The following is a 13,403-nucleotide window of genomic DNA, read 5'->3' as shown; positions in this document are numbered from 1 at the left end:
TTTCTCAGTTATGTTCGTCTCTTTCCTGCTTCTCAACTATTGTGTCCGCGTTGGTCTGGGCAGGCAAGATGAATGTAAGAGCGTGAGCGACTCTTTGCCTTTTTTAGATCTTATCACCACCAAGTTGTTTGTCAAGGCATTACTCTCCAATTTGTTCTTAACATGATCTTGAAGAAGAGATGGGAGAACACTAATAAAAACTGTGTATGAGATTATTGTGCCCACATGGACAGATATGGACCATAGTCTGCACAGTTTTTTTCCATTAAAAGCTGAATAGTGGAAAGTGTGCAGTGAGACGGGAGAGTAATGGTGCTAATAACACGCTGGAACATGATGCTTTATTCATATCCATGTCATTTTTATGTACTGTATACAGTATGTCTGAAAGCAGGGAAAATGATGAAAGTATTTTCAACTCTGATACGGGTATCTCCTCTGATTCAGCACACTCTTTCACTTTAGGTTTTGTGACTAAACTCCCTGTTAATTATTCCTTCTCAATGTCATAGCTACGAAATGTATATTTTTTAAACTTGTGAATCTGTTACATGATGTTCGCTGGAAATAAATGGGGAAAAAATATTCTTCGTACTTGTGATTTATTCCAAGGATTTACTCAAATCTGTAAAAAAACAATTATTGCGGTACGCAACAATAATACTTAGTGGGTGTCGGGTCGGGTGGAGACTTCCGGCAGTCATCTTTTAACCTCGGCAACTTTGAATGTGGACGGCTCGGTCATCGAGTGGTTAGCCACTTCACAGTGCGAGGCCGTGAGTTAAAATCCCACTCCACCCCCCCCCCCACTAGGGTTCCGTCGCACATTCGAAAAACATGCACGGCAAGAGATGCACATTTCACGGTAAGATCAGAGCATTGTCATCAAATGGTGAGTATAGTTTTTGCTTTTTTGAATGTTGCTGTGCCGATGACCATTTTGTGTTTGGGAGCCTTTTACTGAGCGAATTGCTTGTTCTGTAGCCACAAAGGGACATAAGTCTTCTTGTGCCGATCCCAAGCCCGGATAAATACAGAGGGTTGTGTCAGGAAGGGCATCCGACGTAAAAGCTTGGCCAAAACAAACATGCGGATCAAACCTCTAAAGATGGAGGACACTGATTTGCTGTGGCGACCCCGTCAAGGGAAAAGCCCAAAGGAAAAGAAGAACTGTGTATATATGGTCACAATTTCCCATCTGTAGTTGCCTTTGGAAAATGCATGATGATAATGTTTCTCACATAATTTTCAACATTTTGGTTAAATATGAAAGCAATAAGTTGACAGGGTTCAATGTGCTGGAAAAAATAACATACATTGAAATCCCAAATCAATTATTTCCCTGAATAAACTTTTGGTGGCAATGTCTTGCATGATAGAGAAGCAACCTTTTTCGGGTTTATGTTGACCCCACTGCAGGATGATTTTCTTGACTAGTGACAGGACTGTCTGGATTTTCCTTCATCTCCTGCAGGTGACACTTCTGCAGCAGTTCCACTGCAAACACGGGTACCACCTGGACCGGGCAGGAGGTTAGTGTTGTATAAAATTGAAGTTGCACCACACTCTACTGGTACTTGCAGGATACTACAACTGATTTCTAGTCACAGCATTTGTCTCAGTGTAAATTATGTATGCTACGGTATAGTAGTAGGAGCCCTAAGGTGACATGGGAGTTCTACAAGAGTACATTTTAATGTACGTTTATGTACTTCCGGGTAAGCTTGGATATTGTCGCCCAGCTGTTTGAGAGATGACGGTTAGCTTAACTCACTCAGACGGTATGCAAAATGTGCCAGGGTTTTTGTCATTTTCACTCAAATTGCAGGACCCACAAAAATGACTTTTATGACTACATAAACATTCAATACAGTGTTAAAAAAAACTTAGACTCTCTTTCATCAGAAAAAAAGAGTTAATTCCTAAGTTATATGGGTCTGGAGTTATTTGAGCTTGAAATAGGGGCAGTTGTACAAAATACAATACATTACATACAGATTGATTTATATAGTGCTTTAACAGCTGAAACTGTAACAAATCGCTAGCATGGACAAAAGGCAAATGCTGCCCTGTCGTGGGAGGGAAAAACATTGCCAGAAGTCTGACGCTTTATCGGCACCCCCCGCAAGAAAAAAGGAAAGCACAACAAATTCGGGAATGGCGCTCGACGTCATGCTTTTCCATTCACGAATAAATTTGGGAATGGCAATGAATGAGTTCATGTGTCTTTCGCTTATTTAGAGACTGTGCTCAAGATCCATAACTGGTTTGATTGATGTCCATTTCAAAGTGAAACTCAATCAAACTGTCCGCCAGTGAAAATGCTTCATCTTTGTTGCTTTCGTTTAGAACAGGGGTGTCAAAAGTCTTTTTTTTTTTTTGCCACGGGCCACATTGTGGTTATGTTTTCCTCTGGAGGGCCGTTATGAATTTGGGGAAGCCATTAGAATGTTTAATCCCATCCACATATTATATATAGAGCGCACAACAAATTAATGAAGAACTAGTTTTCAAATCTGAAGTCAAGAATAATGACTGATAGTCTGGTTTACATCCAAAAATATGAAATTTTGGTTAGGATTTTAGCAAGCATCATGGAATTTCACAAGGTTGATTTGCTTTCGCGGGCCGAAATAAATGATGTGGTGGGCCGGATTTGGCCCCCGGGCCTTGACTTTGACACCTGTGGTTTAGAAGATGAAAGTACATAAATGCAAATTTTAAAAATATGCTCCCTCGCAAAAAAAAACACTGCTTCATCTTGCAATATTTGGGAGAGAAGGCAACATTTTTTTTTCTCCTGTCCATGTCACTTAAAGGACTACCGACGCCTCCGGACAAGTTGTGTCCATAATTTGTAAAACCACTTAAAATGACTTCTACTGAGCGTATTTTACAAAGATTCCACCACATATAGCTATATTTTACGTTTTAAGACTGGTACTGAATATTCAGGAAGTTTTGTTTTTGAGTTGGTGACGATACCGACCGTGACGTCACGGTAGGTATCGTCACTGACCGAGAAAGCAACACACAATGCATTTTGGGTACTTTGTTTGGTCTGAAAACTTCGTGTTGATCCGTGTTGATGGCGAAATTAGAAGGAAAACACATAAATAATGTGATGGTGAATCGTTGTGTGTTGCACCAAGACTACTATTTGATACTAGCTGACACAAATCCCCAGCAGACAAATCAGCCCATTTCCAACGGAGCTTGGGTGCCATCTTGTGCATTTTATGCGACGCTACGTTGGTGTCCTGACAGCTCGAATTGATACGGGAGGACTTCTTTAATCGATTGCAAACATTTCTGCTTTCCTCTTCAGAACTATTTGAATCATATTCATAACTGGATGAGTAACAAAAAAGCATCTCTCCGAATCTGAAGCCATTGTTTTGATTCTCGAACAAGGCAAGACGTCTTTCTGAAAATCCCCAATTCGCAGCTCATTTTGTTATAGTTTTAGCACACTTTAAGTCATTTTTATTGGTGTTTTACATTTGACTAAAAATATCAGCCTGAGTATTTTGGATATTTTGGATGCTATAAAATGTTTGTCTGATGTCAGTTAGGAAACAAAAAATGTGTCGGTTGTCCTTTAAGGGGCCCCATATATAATACAGAGGTGAGGTTTTCTTCAATAATTAGTCAAATCATGACCTCAGAATTTTGACCCACCTGTACCATGACAAGCTTTTTGGTTTTCGGGATTGATGGGTCTGGGTACTCTTCCCCAAAGCAGAGTTCAATTGTGCAATTGGGTGGTGCTCCATTTCCTTGTAAACAGCTCTTCAGATCTGTGCACATGTTTGGATTTCTCTTATACAACAATTCAACAATTGATGTTACTTGCGAAAGTGTGATTCACAATGGCTGATGTTTTGTCAACATGGTGTTCAGCAATTGTTTCAAACTAACAAAACAAACCACAGTCACTCACCATTGAGAAAGGTGGACGTGTCCAGCAATTTGAAGGTCTTCTCCCGTTCCAATTTATTTGGCCTGTCCATGTGGGGTGCCAGGGGGCCACTCCAGTACACTCTGCCCTGGCAGAACCGCTTGATGAACAGCCCATCAGGAGCAGCCCATAAGAGTACGCCACTTTCCAGATGGCAGAGAAGTCGGGTTATTGCGTCCGCTGTGCATGACGACATGTGTTTGGGATTTGGGGGAGGGAAGTGGAGCCGTTCTGTGGTGCAGCGGCCGTATATACGTTCGCTTCCTAAAGGGACACGACCCTGCAGGATGAAGCACCCGTCGGGACTCTTGGTGGTACACCTCACCACGCTTTGACCTTGATAAAACAGTGTCACCTGCATTCGAAAATCTGTGAACGCATGCAAATTAGACGGCTGTTCGGTGATATGTACGGTATTTAACCCCCCTCCGCCATCTTACCTGATATGGCATTTAGAGCGGTGCAAGCCCTTAATGCAGAATGCTGTGAGGGACTTGTTCTCCTTGTCAGCTCAGAACACTTTTGTTTCATCATTTGATCATCTAAGGGTGGAGGAAAAAATCAAGAATCAGCACTTTGCGTGAACTGCGTAGCTCTCTCTAGCTCAATGATGAGGCAAGGCACATTTTTAAAGTTTGAAAAATCCCACAGCACACCACTAAACAAAGTGGTCACAAAAAGCATGCCTGTCAATTTATATATTTTCCCCAAACCGGCAAAAGTAATCTTCAATCATATATTTTTTTTTTATCGCTGTGTACAATCGGATTGATAAAAAGTGTAACGTGCACATGCGCGGGAAGCTGTGGGAATTTCCGCTTGTGTTAGCGATTTTAGATCATTTCAAATAATGTATGGCGTACTATAACTTTTATACGGGAATTGTAATCATTTATAAGGACAGATATTAGTTCAGATTGACAGGTATAAAAAAGAAGCGTAAAGTGTCCATTTCATACTTTTTGCCATCTAATAGAAGATTATTTTTTTGTCAGTATACATTCCCGACATAGATGGACAGAGATACATTATTTGTTATGGATAAGGAACTTTCTTACCAAATCCATAAACATTTGATGATGATCCTAGTGCAGCGTGTTCGACCGGAAACAAATTCCTTGTGTGTTCTACATACTTGGCGATAAAGATGATTCTGATTCTGATTTGATTGTTTCCTGTTAAGATAACAATTATCCGAGCTTCTTCAAAGTTTGACAACTTCTCGTTTTCCGCCCTGTGAAGTTTTCCTGCCAATCGTAATAGCTCAGTCCTGTCACTACAACAGACATCTGGTATGTGGCCCAATATGTGGCGGATGTGTGTGTGCATGTGCGTGTAGTTTCTTGTGCACTCCACACAATATAACCCAGTCAGAAAACGTGTGTTTAGTCTGACCTCTTAATTTGTGTGTCTCTCATATTTGAAAAATATGCTAAGATGTTGTGCATCGGTAAGAGTCAATGAAGAACAGATTCCAATTTGTAATGCATACTGACCTGGATGCCGGCAGCTGAGTAAATCTTTCACTTTCACATATGCGCACGCACACACAAATTCGCACTTTCAAAGACCGGTTTGAAACATGACAACTGTGTCACGTTTCGGTTTGCAACCAACGGGTGGCACTGTAGCTGCACAGGTGTTGGTCGTTTTAATCAGTGGCAGTGAAAAGGACTCCTGGCATGACCATTCAGTGTCGGGTCATTGTTTGTTTCACCCTGTCAGGTTTGTTTCGTCTTGTCATGTTTTACTCATGGTTTTATTTACTACTTTGGACATTTCTGTTTTGATGAATTTGTTGTTCGAGATTTTGTTACTGGTGACTTTATTTAATACAATTTGTCAAATACACCCTGTTCCTCCCCCTGTTTGCTTTTTTGGGGGCCACCATCACCACCTTGCAAATCCTAACAAACTGGATTTTAAAAAATGGTGGACATATTCTGGTGAGTTGGATATTCACGTTGTGAACCCTTTTATTTTGTCCACTTATTAATAAACAACTCAACGCTGTGGAGCTGTGTGTCTCTTTATGTCGCAAAAATTAGGATCTTACCGGGTTTTCTTTGGTCTTCTTCTGGCTCTTCTTTGTAAGCTTGAAAACATTCCTTTTTGACAACAAACAACGAGGCACAGGTTGAGGTAAGGCCATTAATATCACTCCAGCAGAGAAATGACAAGGAAGATGTGCCTTTACAGCATATATCTAATTACACTGGATATCATGGTTCAATATTATATTCATATTTTTTTTTCTTCTTGGTTGTCTGACCAAAAATGAGGCCTGATTGAAATGCCCCTACCGCATCATTCCAAATAGGGCTTTTGTTTTGTTGATACAGATGTTGCTGCCATATGGTGCAAGTTATTTGTGGGGGGTTGTTGATGTTTTTATCTAGACTAACCTGTTTGTCTTGGAAATCAGGGCTCTTTGGCGATGTCTTAACTTTGCTGATTATGTGGTCCTTTGTGTGTGGAGACTCTGTGAAGAAACAATAAGGATTTGCTCCTCATGAAGCTCATGAAGATATGATTCCAAACACTGCGATTCAAAATATTCTACTTACCACTTTGGCAAGCATTTGCATTGCCTCGCTGAATTCGGTACACTTTATAAGGCTCGGAGCTGTCCAGCTGGCTAAGCTCATGGACAACTTGGAAGTCTGTGCTCTTGTTCAGTGCGCAGCGCAAACGAGTCTTCCACAAAGTGGGATTGTCCTTGTCTCGTCCCTCCCTGTGTTTGCCCTTGTGCAAGGTCCAGGCCTGAACACACAAACATTCATTTGCATGTTCAACAACTGAATTTGGGGTCTTGACTGAATTTCAAAAGTTCTCAAATGATTCATGGGTTGCCCCTTATATCGCGTGTTTCTACCCTTGGTCCGAAAATCACTTTAAACTATTGATGGCAGACCATGAGGAGCAATTGGGGGTCTTGCCAAGAACAATTATTTATTATATATATTTTTTTTTCAGTAGGCTCACATACATACATACATACATACATACATACATACATACATACATACATACATACATACATACATACATACATACATACATACATACATACATACATTACATGTGTATGTGTCTGCAATGTATGAATAGTGCTTACTTTCATAACACTGATTGAAGAATTGATACCCTGCAGGACAACACTGTTGGTAAATATGTGTTTGTGGGACGATCCGTTACATCAACAAATTGCAGGCTAAAATTTGATGTGTATGTGGAACTGTCACAGCTTGAATTGAAGCGCATTTACGTGGGACAGGAGATGTGAGACAATCTCTTTTCGTCAATGGATGATACAGCTTCATGTTTGCTTTCAATATTTAGCTTGTAGCAGATGTGCACATTTCACCGTGACTTCCCTGATCCACTGGTGAAAAGGACAGTTTGATCTACTCCTTTCATCTAGAACTGATTCATACAACAGAGGGTGCAGAAAGTGCTTAACATTGAATGACTGCCGTATATGATTGGATATGATAGTTGTCCGTTTACGGCAGTTTGTATGTAGCTTTTTCTGTTTGAAAGTGCTCTCTATAAACAGTAGTTGATTAAATCTAGTCTTTTATTACATTTTATGATTATAAATGTTTTTAACCATCCATCTGTGCATTTTCCGATCGGCTTTATTCTCATAGGGGTTGTGTTGGTACAGGAGCATATCCCAGCTCTCTTTGGGCAGTAAGCAGGGGACACCCTGAACGGGTTGACAGATAATTGCATGGCACACATTGACAAACAACTATTTGGACTCACACCCACACGGAGGGAAATTTTAGAGTTCCTCATAAACCTGTCATGCATGTTTTTGGAATGTGGGAGAACATTCAATCTCCATACAGGGAAATCGAACCTCGAACCTCTGTACTGTGAGGACGATGCACGACTTAGCCGATGACCCTATCGACCACAGGGCCGCTCATGATATATTATCATAATTAAGATATTATGATTGAATGTAAATTATACAACTGTGAAATACAATATTTCAAAATCTTCTGAATATTTACATGTACTTTCAAAGTTATTTATACTGTAGTTCCTGCTGTTTATATGCAGTAAAAATGACGATATGATTCTGAGACAATTCTGTACATTTCGATTGTCAGCAAATCAAAACGGAAGCAGACGAACTATTAAAGGAAGCAAACGAGCGTCTGGTCTTGCGGCAATTCTCAATGTCAAAGTCGCCGAAAGATGACCTTGAAAAGAGCAGCGTCGTCCGTTTGCCTGTAGTCCTTCTTGGCTGCGTGCTTCCAAGGAATCCTGAACATGGTTTTGTCCCGGTCTTCCCAACAAAGACCCTGATAGTCGCCGCTGTCTACCTGCGCGACGAGCCACTCTTTCAAGTGCGTCCTAGACCCTTCCTGCATCTTCATCGGTCTCTTCTCGGCCTCAGTCCAACTAATTGCCCCTGTGGCAAAGCCGTATTGCAACTCGAGTCCAAGTTGACGACAAAAGAAGTAATGACAGAGGCCGGGGCGCGTGTACAGCACTTCACGAGGTGTTTGGGTACCGAAAGCGAAAGTTTGACCTGCGCGCTGCATACTTTCGGTTTCCAAGTCACACAAACAACCTCAAACCATCAGACATATACGAGGATTACAACTCAGGCAAAGGTCACATATAAAGAAACGAAAGTGCTTTACTTCAACGACTTCGATCAAATTGCCGTTTAGCAATTGACTCTCTAGTATTCGTTGCAGGATTATTATTTGCAAAAAACATTGGACACGCACGCACGAAGAAAATAAATAAGGGCATTGTGCGGAACGGGTGAGATTGAAAGATATGATTGGAAGTATAAACATTCAACATAATAATAATGACAACATAATAATAAAGACAATAAACAAAATAATAATAATAATAATAATAATAATAATAATATGGAAGCCCCCTCAGATTCGAATTGTCATAATTCAACAAAAATAGGCAGTGTTTTTTGGCCATTAGAGGGCAGTGTGATTGTATTTGCTTGCCTATACAATACAATACTGTACATCCTAAATTATATAGCGCTTTCACAACAGTTGCAGCTGTAACAGTGTTTCACATAATAGTCAACATAAAGCAAAATAATAAACACAGCAGTACCATACAATCATGGACAGTTGTGCAGTCTCTCTCTCTCTCTCTCTCTCTCTCTCTCTCTCTCTCTCTCTCTCTCTCTCTCTCTCTCTCTCTCTCTCTCTCTCTCTCTCTCTCTCTCTCTCTCTCTCTCTCTCTCTCTCTCTCTCTCTCTCTCTCTCTCTCTCTCTCTCTCTCTCTATATATATATATATATATAATAAAGTCACAAAATCATACTGCAGCACAAAGAGTAATGAAATCATCACCTGTAATATTATTAGGTACACAATCTAAAATTATTTAATTTATGATCATTACCCAAAATGTATCCATTCATCCATTTTCTAATTCACTTATCCTCACGAGGACAGCGGGTGTGCTGAAACCTATCCCAGCTGTCTTGGGGCAGTAATTGCGTTGCACACTGAAGTGGTTGGCATCTAATCGTCGGGTGCACATAGAGTCATAGATGATTAAACATTCGCACTCACAATCACACCTAGAGACGATTTAGTTTCAACCTGCCACGCATGTTTTTGGAAAGTGGGAGGAAACCGGAGTAGTCGGAGAAAGTCCACACAAGCACATTGACGTCATGCAAACTGCAAAAAAAAGATTTAGCGCCTCAGTGATGTTTTTTAGCAGTCTGGGGCACTGTGACCCATCGTTGATAGCTTCCAAACAAATACACCACCTTGAATATGACAGCTTTTATTACAGCAGAGAACCTGAACATGTCAGGAGCACAAAATGGTGCTCGGACAAAGCCCCGACTCTGCACAAGTCCCCTCCCTCATTTTGTGAAAACAGATTTCAAGTTTGTGTATCACATTCCACTAATTAAATAGTCACATTTTCCATGACAAGTGTGCATATAGTCCTGTCAGAGTCATTTTATGCTTTTGTATCCAACCATTCTCTATACCACTGCCCTCATTAGTGTGGTGGGTGAGCTGGCGCTTAGCCCAGTTGACTTTAGACGAGAGGCAGGATCCACCCTGGTCAGTCAATCCCCGGGCCATTTTAGGTTTAGGGCTTTGCGTGAGAAACAAAGCTGTCAGCATCACAAACAAACAAACCGGACTGACATCTCAAGAAATAAATACACTATTTGCTTGGTATGAGAACATTATTTACAATTCATTTATAGAGTTCCTTAAGTCCAAAGTTGCATCCAGGTTCTCTTGTAGGAAATAAACATCTACAGCAAAAGAAGCTACTAACACAACCGAAAACAAACAAGATTGTTGATGTTGAATGACTACACGGCTTAAAATGTATTGTATACACAGTAGAGAGCACAAATGTTTGTGTGTGTGTGTGTGTGTGTGTGTGTGTGTGTGTGTGTGTGTGTGTGTGTGTGTGTGTGTGTGTGTGTGTGTGTGTGTGTGTGTGTGTGTGTGTGTGTGTGTGTGTGCGCGCGCGCGTGCTTGTGTATAATTTAAAATTCCATTTCAGCCACACAACAGTGTTTACTTGGAGACAACCCTGTCGACGAAACGCGAGCTTTTTGCATGCAGGAAGTTGTCTTGAACCACATGTGCCAAAACAAATCAGGATTGTGTCTGACGACATGAGTTCATGTGTGTGTGTGTGCACTCGCGTTAGTATGTGACAAGGTGATCCGCATCTAGTGGCAGCCACAAGCTCTGACCACCATGTTGCGGTACTTTTTGAGGATGACATTGGAGCTGTCGTCAAAGTACAACACTGAGATGGCGTGGAGCTGCGTGGGAGCACAGCAAGGCTTGGGAACTGTGTCCGGGTTGATGAAGTGAACCTGCGTGTGCCAAAAGCAGAAAAAAGAGGTGCATGGTCATTTAGGATTTGCTACATCTATGACTGCTTCTAACATAAAGGCATACGTACGAACAGTGAATGAGATTATAGTCAATGTTGAATGTTATTGGTTCTGTTAATTTTTCATTTTTTAAGCGCTTTGTTTCAGCTGCAGTAGTTGTCAAAGCGCTTTATCAATAAAGATGCAGGGATGCAGATGGGAAATTTAAAAAAGAGGCCTGCTTGGCCCCCTCGGGTCTGAAAAGGGGGACAAATTCTAAAATGCATGGGCTCGATTTGACTGTATTCCCCAAGTATACAAAACCGATTGAAACAAACAAATAGATTCATTGGAGCATTACACTTCTAAATTGCAAATGAAAAAACATTATTTCACTAAAATCTATGTTTCTAATATATCAACAAACAATTTTAATTTAAGTCAAATAATTTATTCATACATAAAAGAAACCAACATTTTTAATTTTCTTTAGTTACTACACAATGAATCCTGTGCTATTTTGAGATTCTACACCGGTATTACAGAGAAGACAAACAGAAACAGACAGCACAATATTTCTTACTAGTGTCTAATTCAACAAATTTCTTTGCTAGTTGTACTAAATTCATCCTGTCTACTTGATATCTAATTAAAACCAGATTCTTTTCTTACAGACAGTGTATTGTAGGTCTTCAAATACCTAACATGTTTCGGCGTATGATTCCGCCTTCATAAGAGTGTCGAAGATGGACACTCTGATGAAGGTGGAAGTATACGCCGAAAAATGTCAGGTATTTGAACACCTACAATACACTGTCTGTAAGAAAAGAATCTGGTTTTAATTAAATTTCTTTGCTTTGAACATTTCCACTGTGCAGCAACAGCTCTGAAATGTTTCACATACAGCCACTAAATTTAAATCATTAACACCAGTTTGCTGCAACGAATTGTCACGACGCTCCGCAGACTCATTCAATTGTTTCATAAAAACGAGAATATGCTTGTTTGCTGACTGTTTTTAATGTCTTTTAGAGTTTTACTCCTTTTCTCACGCTCCATCCTGCAACCATCCGCAAAGATTGATGTAAATAATGCTATGCACCATGGGTAAATAAATACAGTGATACCTCCGCATACGAACGCTTCAGCTCACGAACGATACGTATCGCCTCACGAACATTAAATTCGCAAGCATATAGTCTTGGCTGACAAACTAGTTTTCGGCGGACGAAACAAACCACACAGCGCCACGGTGGCTGGCAGACTAGTTTTTGGCGGATGAACACCAAACCACATGGTCGACCAGCGCCACAGTGGCCGGCGGATTAGCTTTTGTCACCCCCTTTTTTGAGTGCGGATGTGGTTTGTTAACGAGTGGAGTACTTTTACTATTATGGGACCGAAAAAGACCCCACCACAGGCAAGTGTTAAGCCGAATAGGTTTAAAATTACGGTCAAGCAGAAGGAGATCATCAAAAAACACGAACGAAGTATACGTTTGTGTGACTTAGCCTCCCAGTACCATTACGTTAAGTCGACCATTGCTGGCATCCTAAAGAACAAGAAAGGTATGAAGGGTGTGTGTGTGGCTAAAGATGTTTCCGTGTTGTCTAAGCAACCGTCTCAGGCAATAGAAGAGGTTGAAAAACTTCTGTTAATTTGGATTACCGAAAAGCAGCTAGCAGGGGACAGTGTGAGTGAGGGTATTATCGCAGAGAAAGCACGGCAACTTCACTTGGATATCATCAAGAGGCAACTACAGCAACGACCTTCACAAAGGTAAATAAAACAACTTTATTATGCAGTACAGTTTATTTCTTTAATTACAATACAATAGCACATTTATTATACACATAAAATAAGGTATATTTTGTGTAGTTTTAAGACTTATTTAGTAGAAAATTATGTTTTATGGGGACCTGGGAACCGATTATTCTCATTTTAATGGTTTCCTATGCGAAATAAATATTTGGAAGATGAATTTTTCGCCTTTCACACACTTTCTGGGAACCAATTAAGTTCATAAACTGAGGTATCTCTGTATTCGATTGTCTCTTTCAGAAGTTTGCAGCAGATGAAAGCCTGATATTCTCGACCACGATTTTGAAACCCACCAAAACAAATGCAACGCGAGGCTTGATATCGGTAAGGCCAGATGGCAGACGACGAAAGTTAAAACCTCTGAAGGAAAACGAACAGTCTGCAATTGCTTTTCAATTAAATGTTTTTATTTTGTTATTTTAACAGAAGTACGTCATATATGGCGCAGATCATGTAGCAATATGGGTTAATCGTAATAAACATACGACAGTGCTAGCACAGTGGAGTTACAAAGTTGAAAATATGCGTAAAAGGTGCAAGGGCATCCCTGAAGATGCATTGTATTGTCTTGAAAGGCGACGGGTCGATTAGATTAGAAAAAGGTTTTAAGATTACTCACGAGCGTTTGCACAATGGCGTGGTTTGTGGCGTTCATGTACGAATTGAGGGGGAAGGCGCACTCGCCCTCGCAGTAGTACGCTGCGTAACCTTCAGGAGCGATGATCCAATCCTGGGCATGGGATATATATTTGC

The 13,403-nt window shown here is 40.6% G+C and overlaps 2 protein-coding genes across 2 annotated transcripts in view; both read right to left on the bottom strand.

The window, feature by feature from the left end:
• Positions 1–65: 65 nt before the first annotated feature.
• irf10 (interferon regulatory factor 10) lies at positions 66–9,591 on the bottom strand. Its single transcript, XM_088994725.1, has 8 exons — positions 8,179–9,591; positions 6,529–6,724; positions 6,367–6,443; positions 6,018–6,069; positions 4,402–4,503; positions 3,944–4,330; positions 3,682–3,800; positions 66–1,516 (listed from the first exon to the last, which is right to left on the bottom strand). The coding sequence occupies exons 1-8, from the start codon at positions 8,521–8,523 to the stop codon at positions 1,400–1,402; spliced, it is 1,395 nt and encodes a 464-aa protein (XP_088850851.1). The 5' UTR covers positions 8,524–9,591; the 3' UTR covers positions 66–1,399.
• A 765-nt stretch (positions 9,592–10,356) lies between these two features.
• Positions 10,357–13,403, bottom strand: part of bmp7b (bone morphogenetic protein 7b) — a 37,197-nt gene continuing 34,150 nt past the window's right edge. The window contains exons 6-7 of the mRNA XM_088994740.1: positions 13,270–13,380; positions 10,357–10,829 (exon numbers count right to left, since the gene is read on the bottom strand). Coding sequence (XP_088850866.1) covers positions 10,680–10,829; positions 13,270–13,380 — 261 coding nt within the window. The 3' untranslated portion in view covers positions 10,357–10,679. The remainder of the gene's footprint in view (positions 10,830–13,269; positions 13,381–13,403) is intronic.

This window comes from Hippocampus bargibanti, linkage group LG01 (assembly GCF_051943395.1).
Source record: "Hippocampus bargibanti isolate YZ-2025 linkage group LG01, ASM5194339v1, whole genome shotgun sequence".
Taxonomy (NCBI): Eukaryota; Metazoa; Chordata; class Actinopteri; order Syngnathiformes; family Syngnathidae; genus Hippocampus; species Hippocampus bargibanti.
Note: the sequence above shows the minus strand (reverse complement) of the source record. Positions and strands in the feature narration are given on the sequence as shown.

Coding starts and splice junctions, on each gene's coding strand:
- irf10 (XM_088994725.1), bottom strand. CDS start 8,523: ATGCAGCGCGCAGGTCAAACTTTCGCTTTCGGTACCCAAACACCTCGT. Junction 6,070..6,366: donor CTGATTTCCAAGACAAACAG/GTTAGTCTAGAT, acceptor GTTGTCAAAAAG/GAATGTTTTCAAGCTTACAA. Junction 1,517..3,681: donor AAAAGCTTGTCATGGTACAG/GTGGGTCAAAAT, acceptor TGCCCGGTCCAG/GTGGTACCCGTGTTTGCAGT.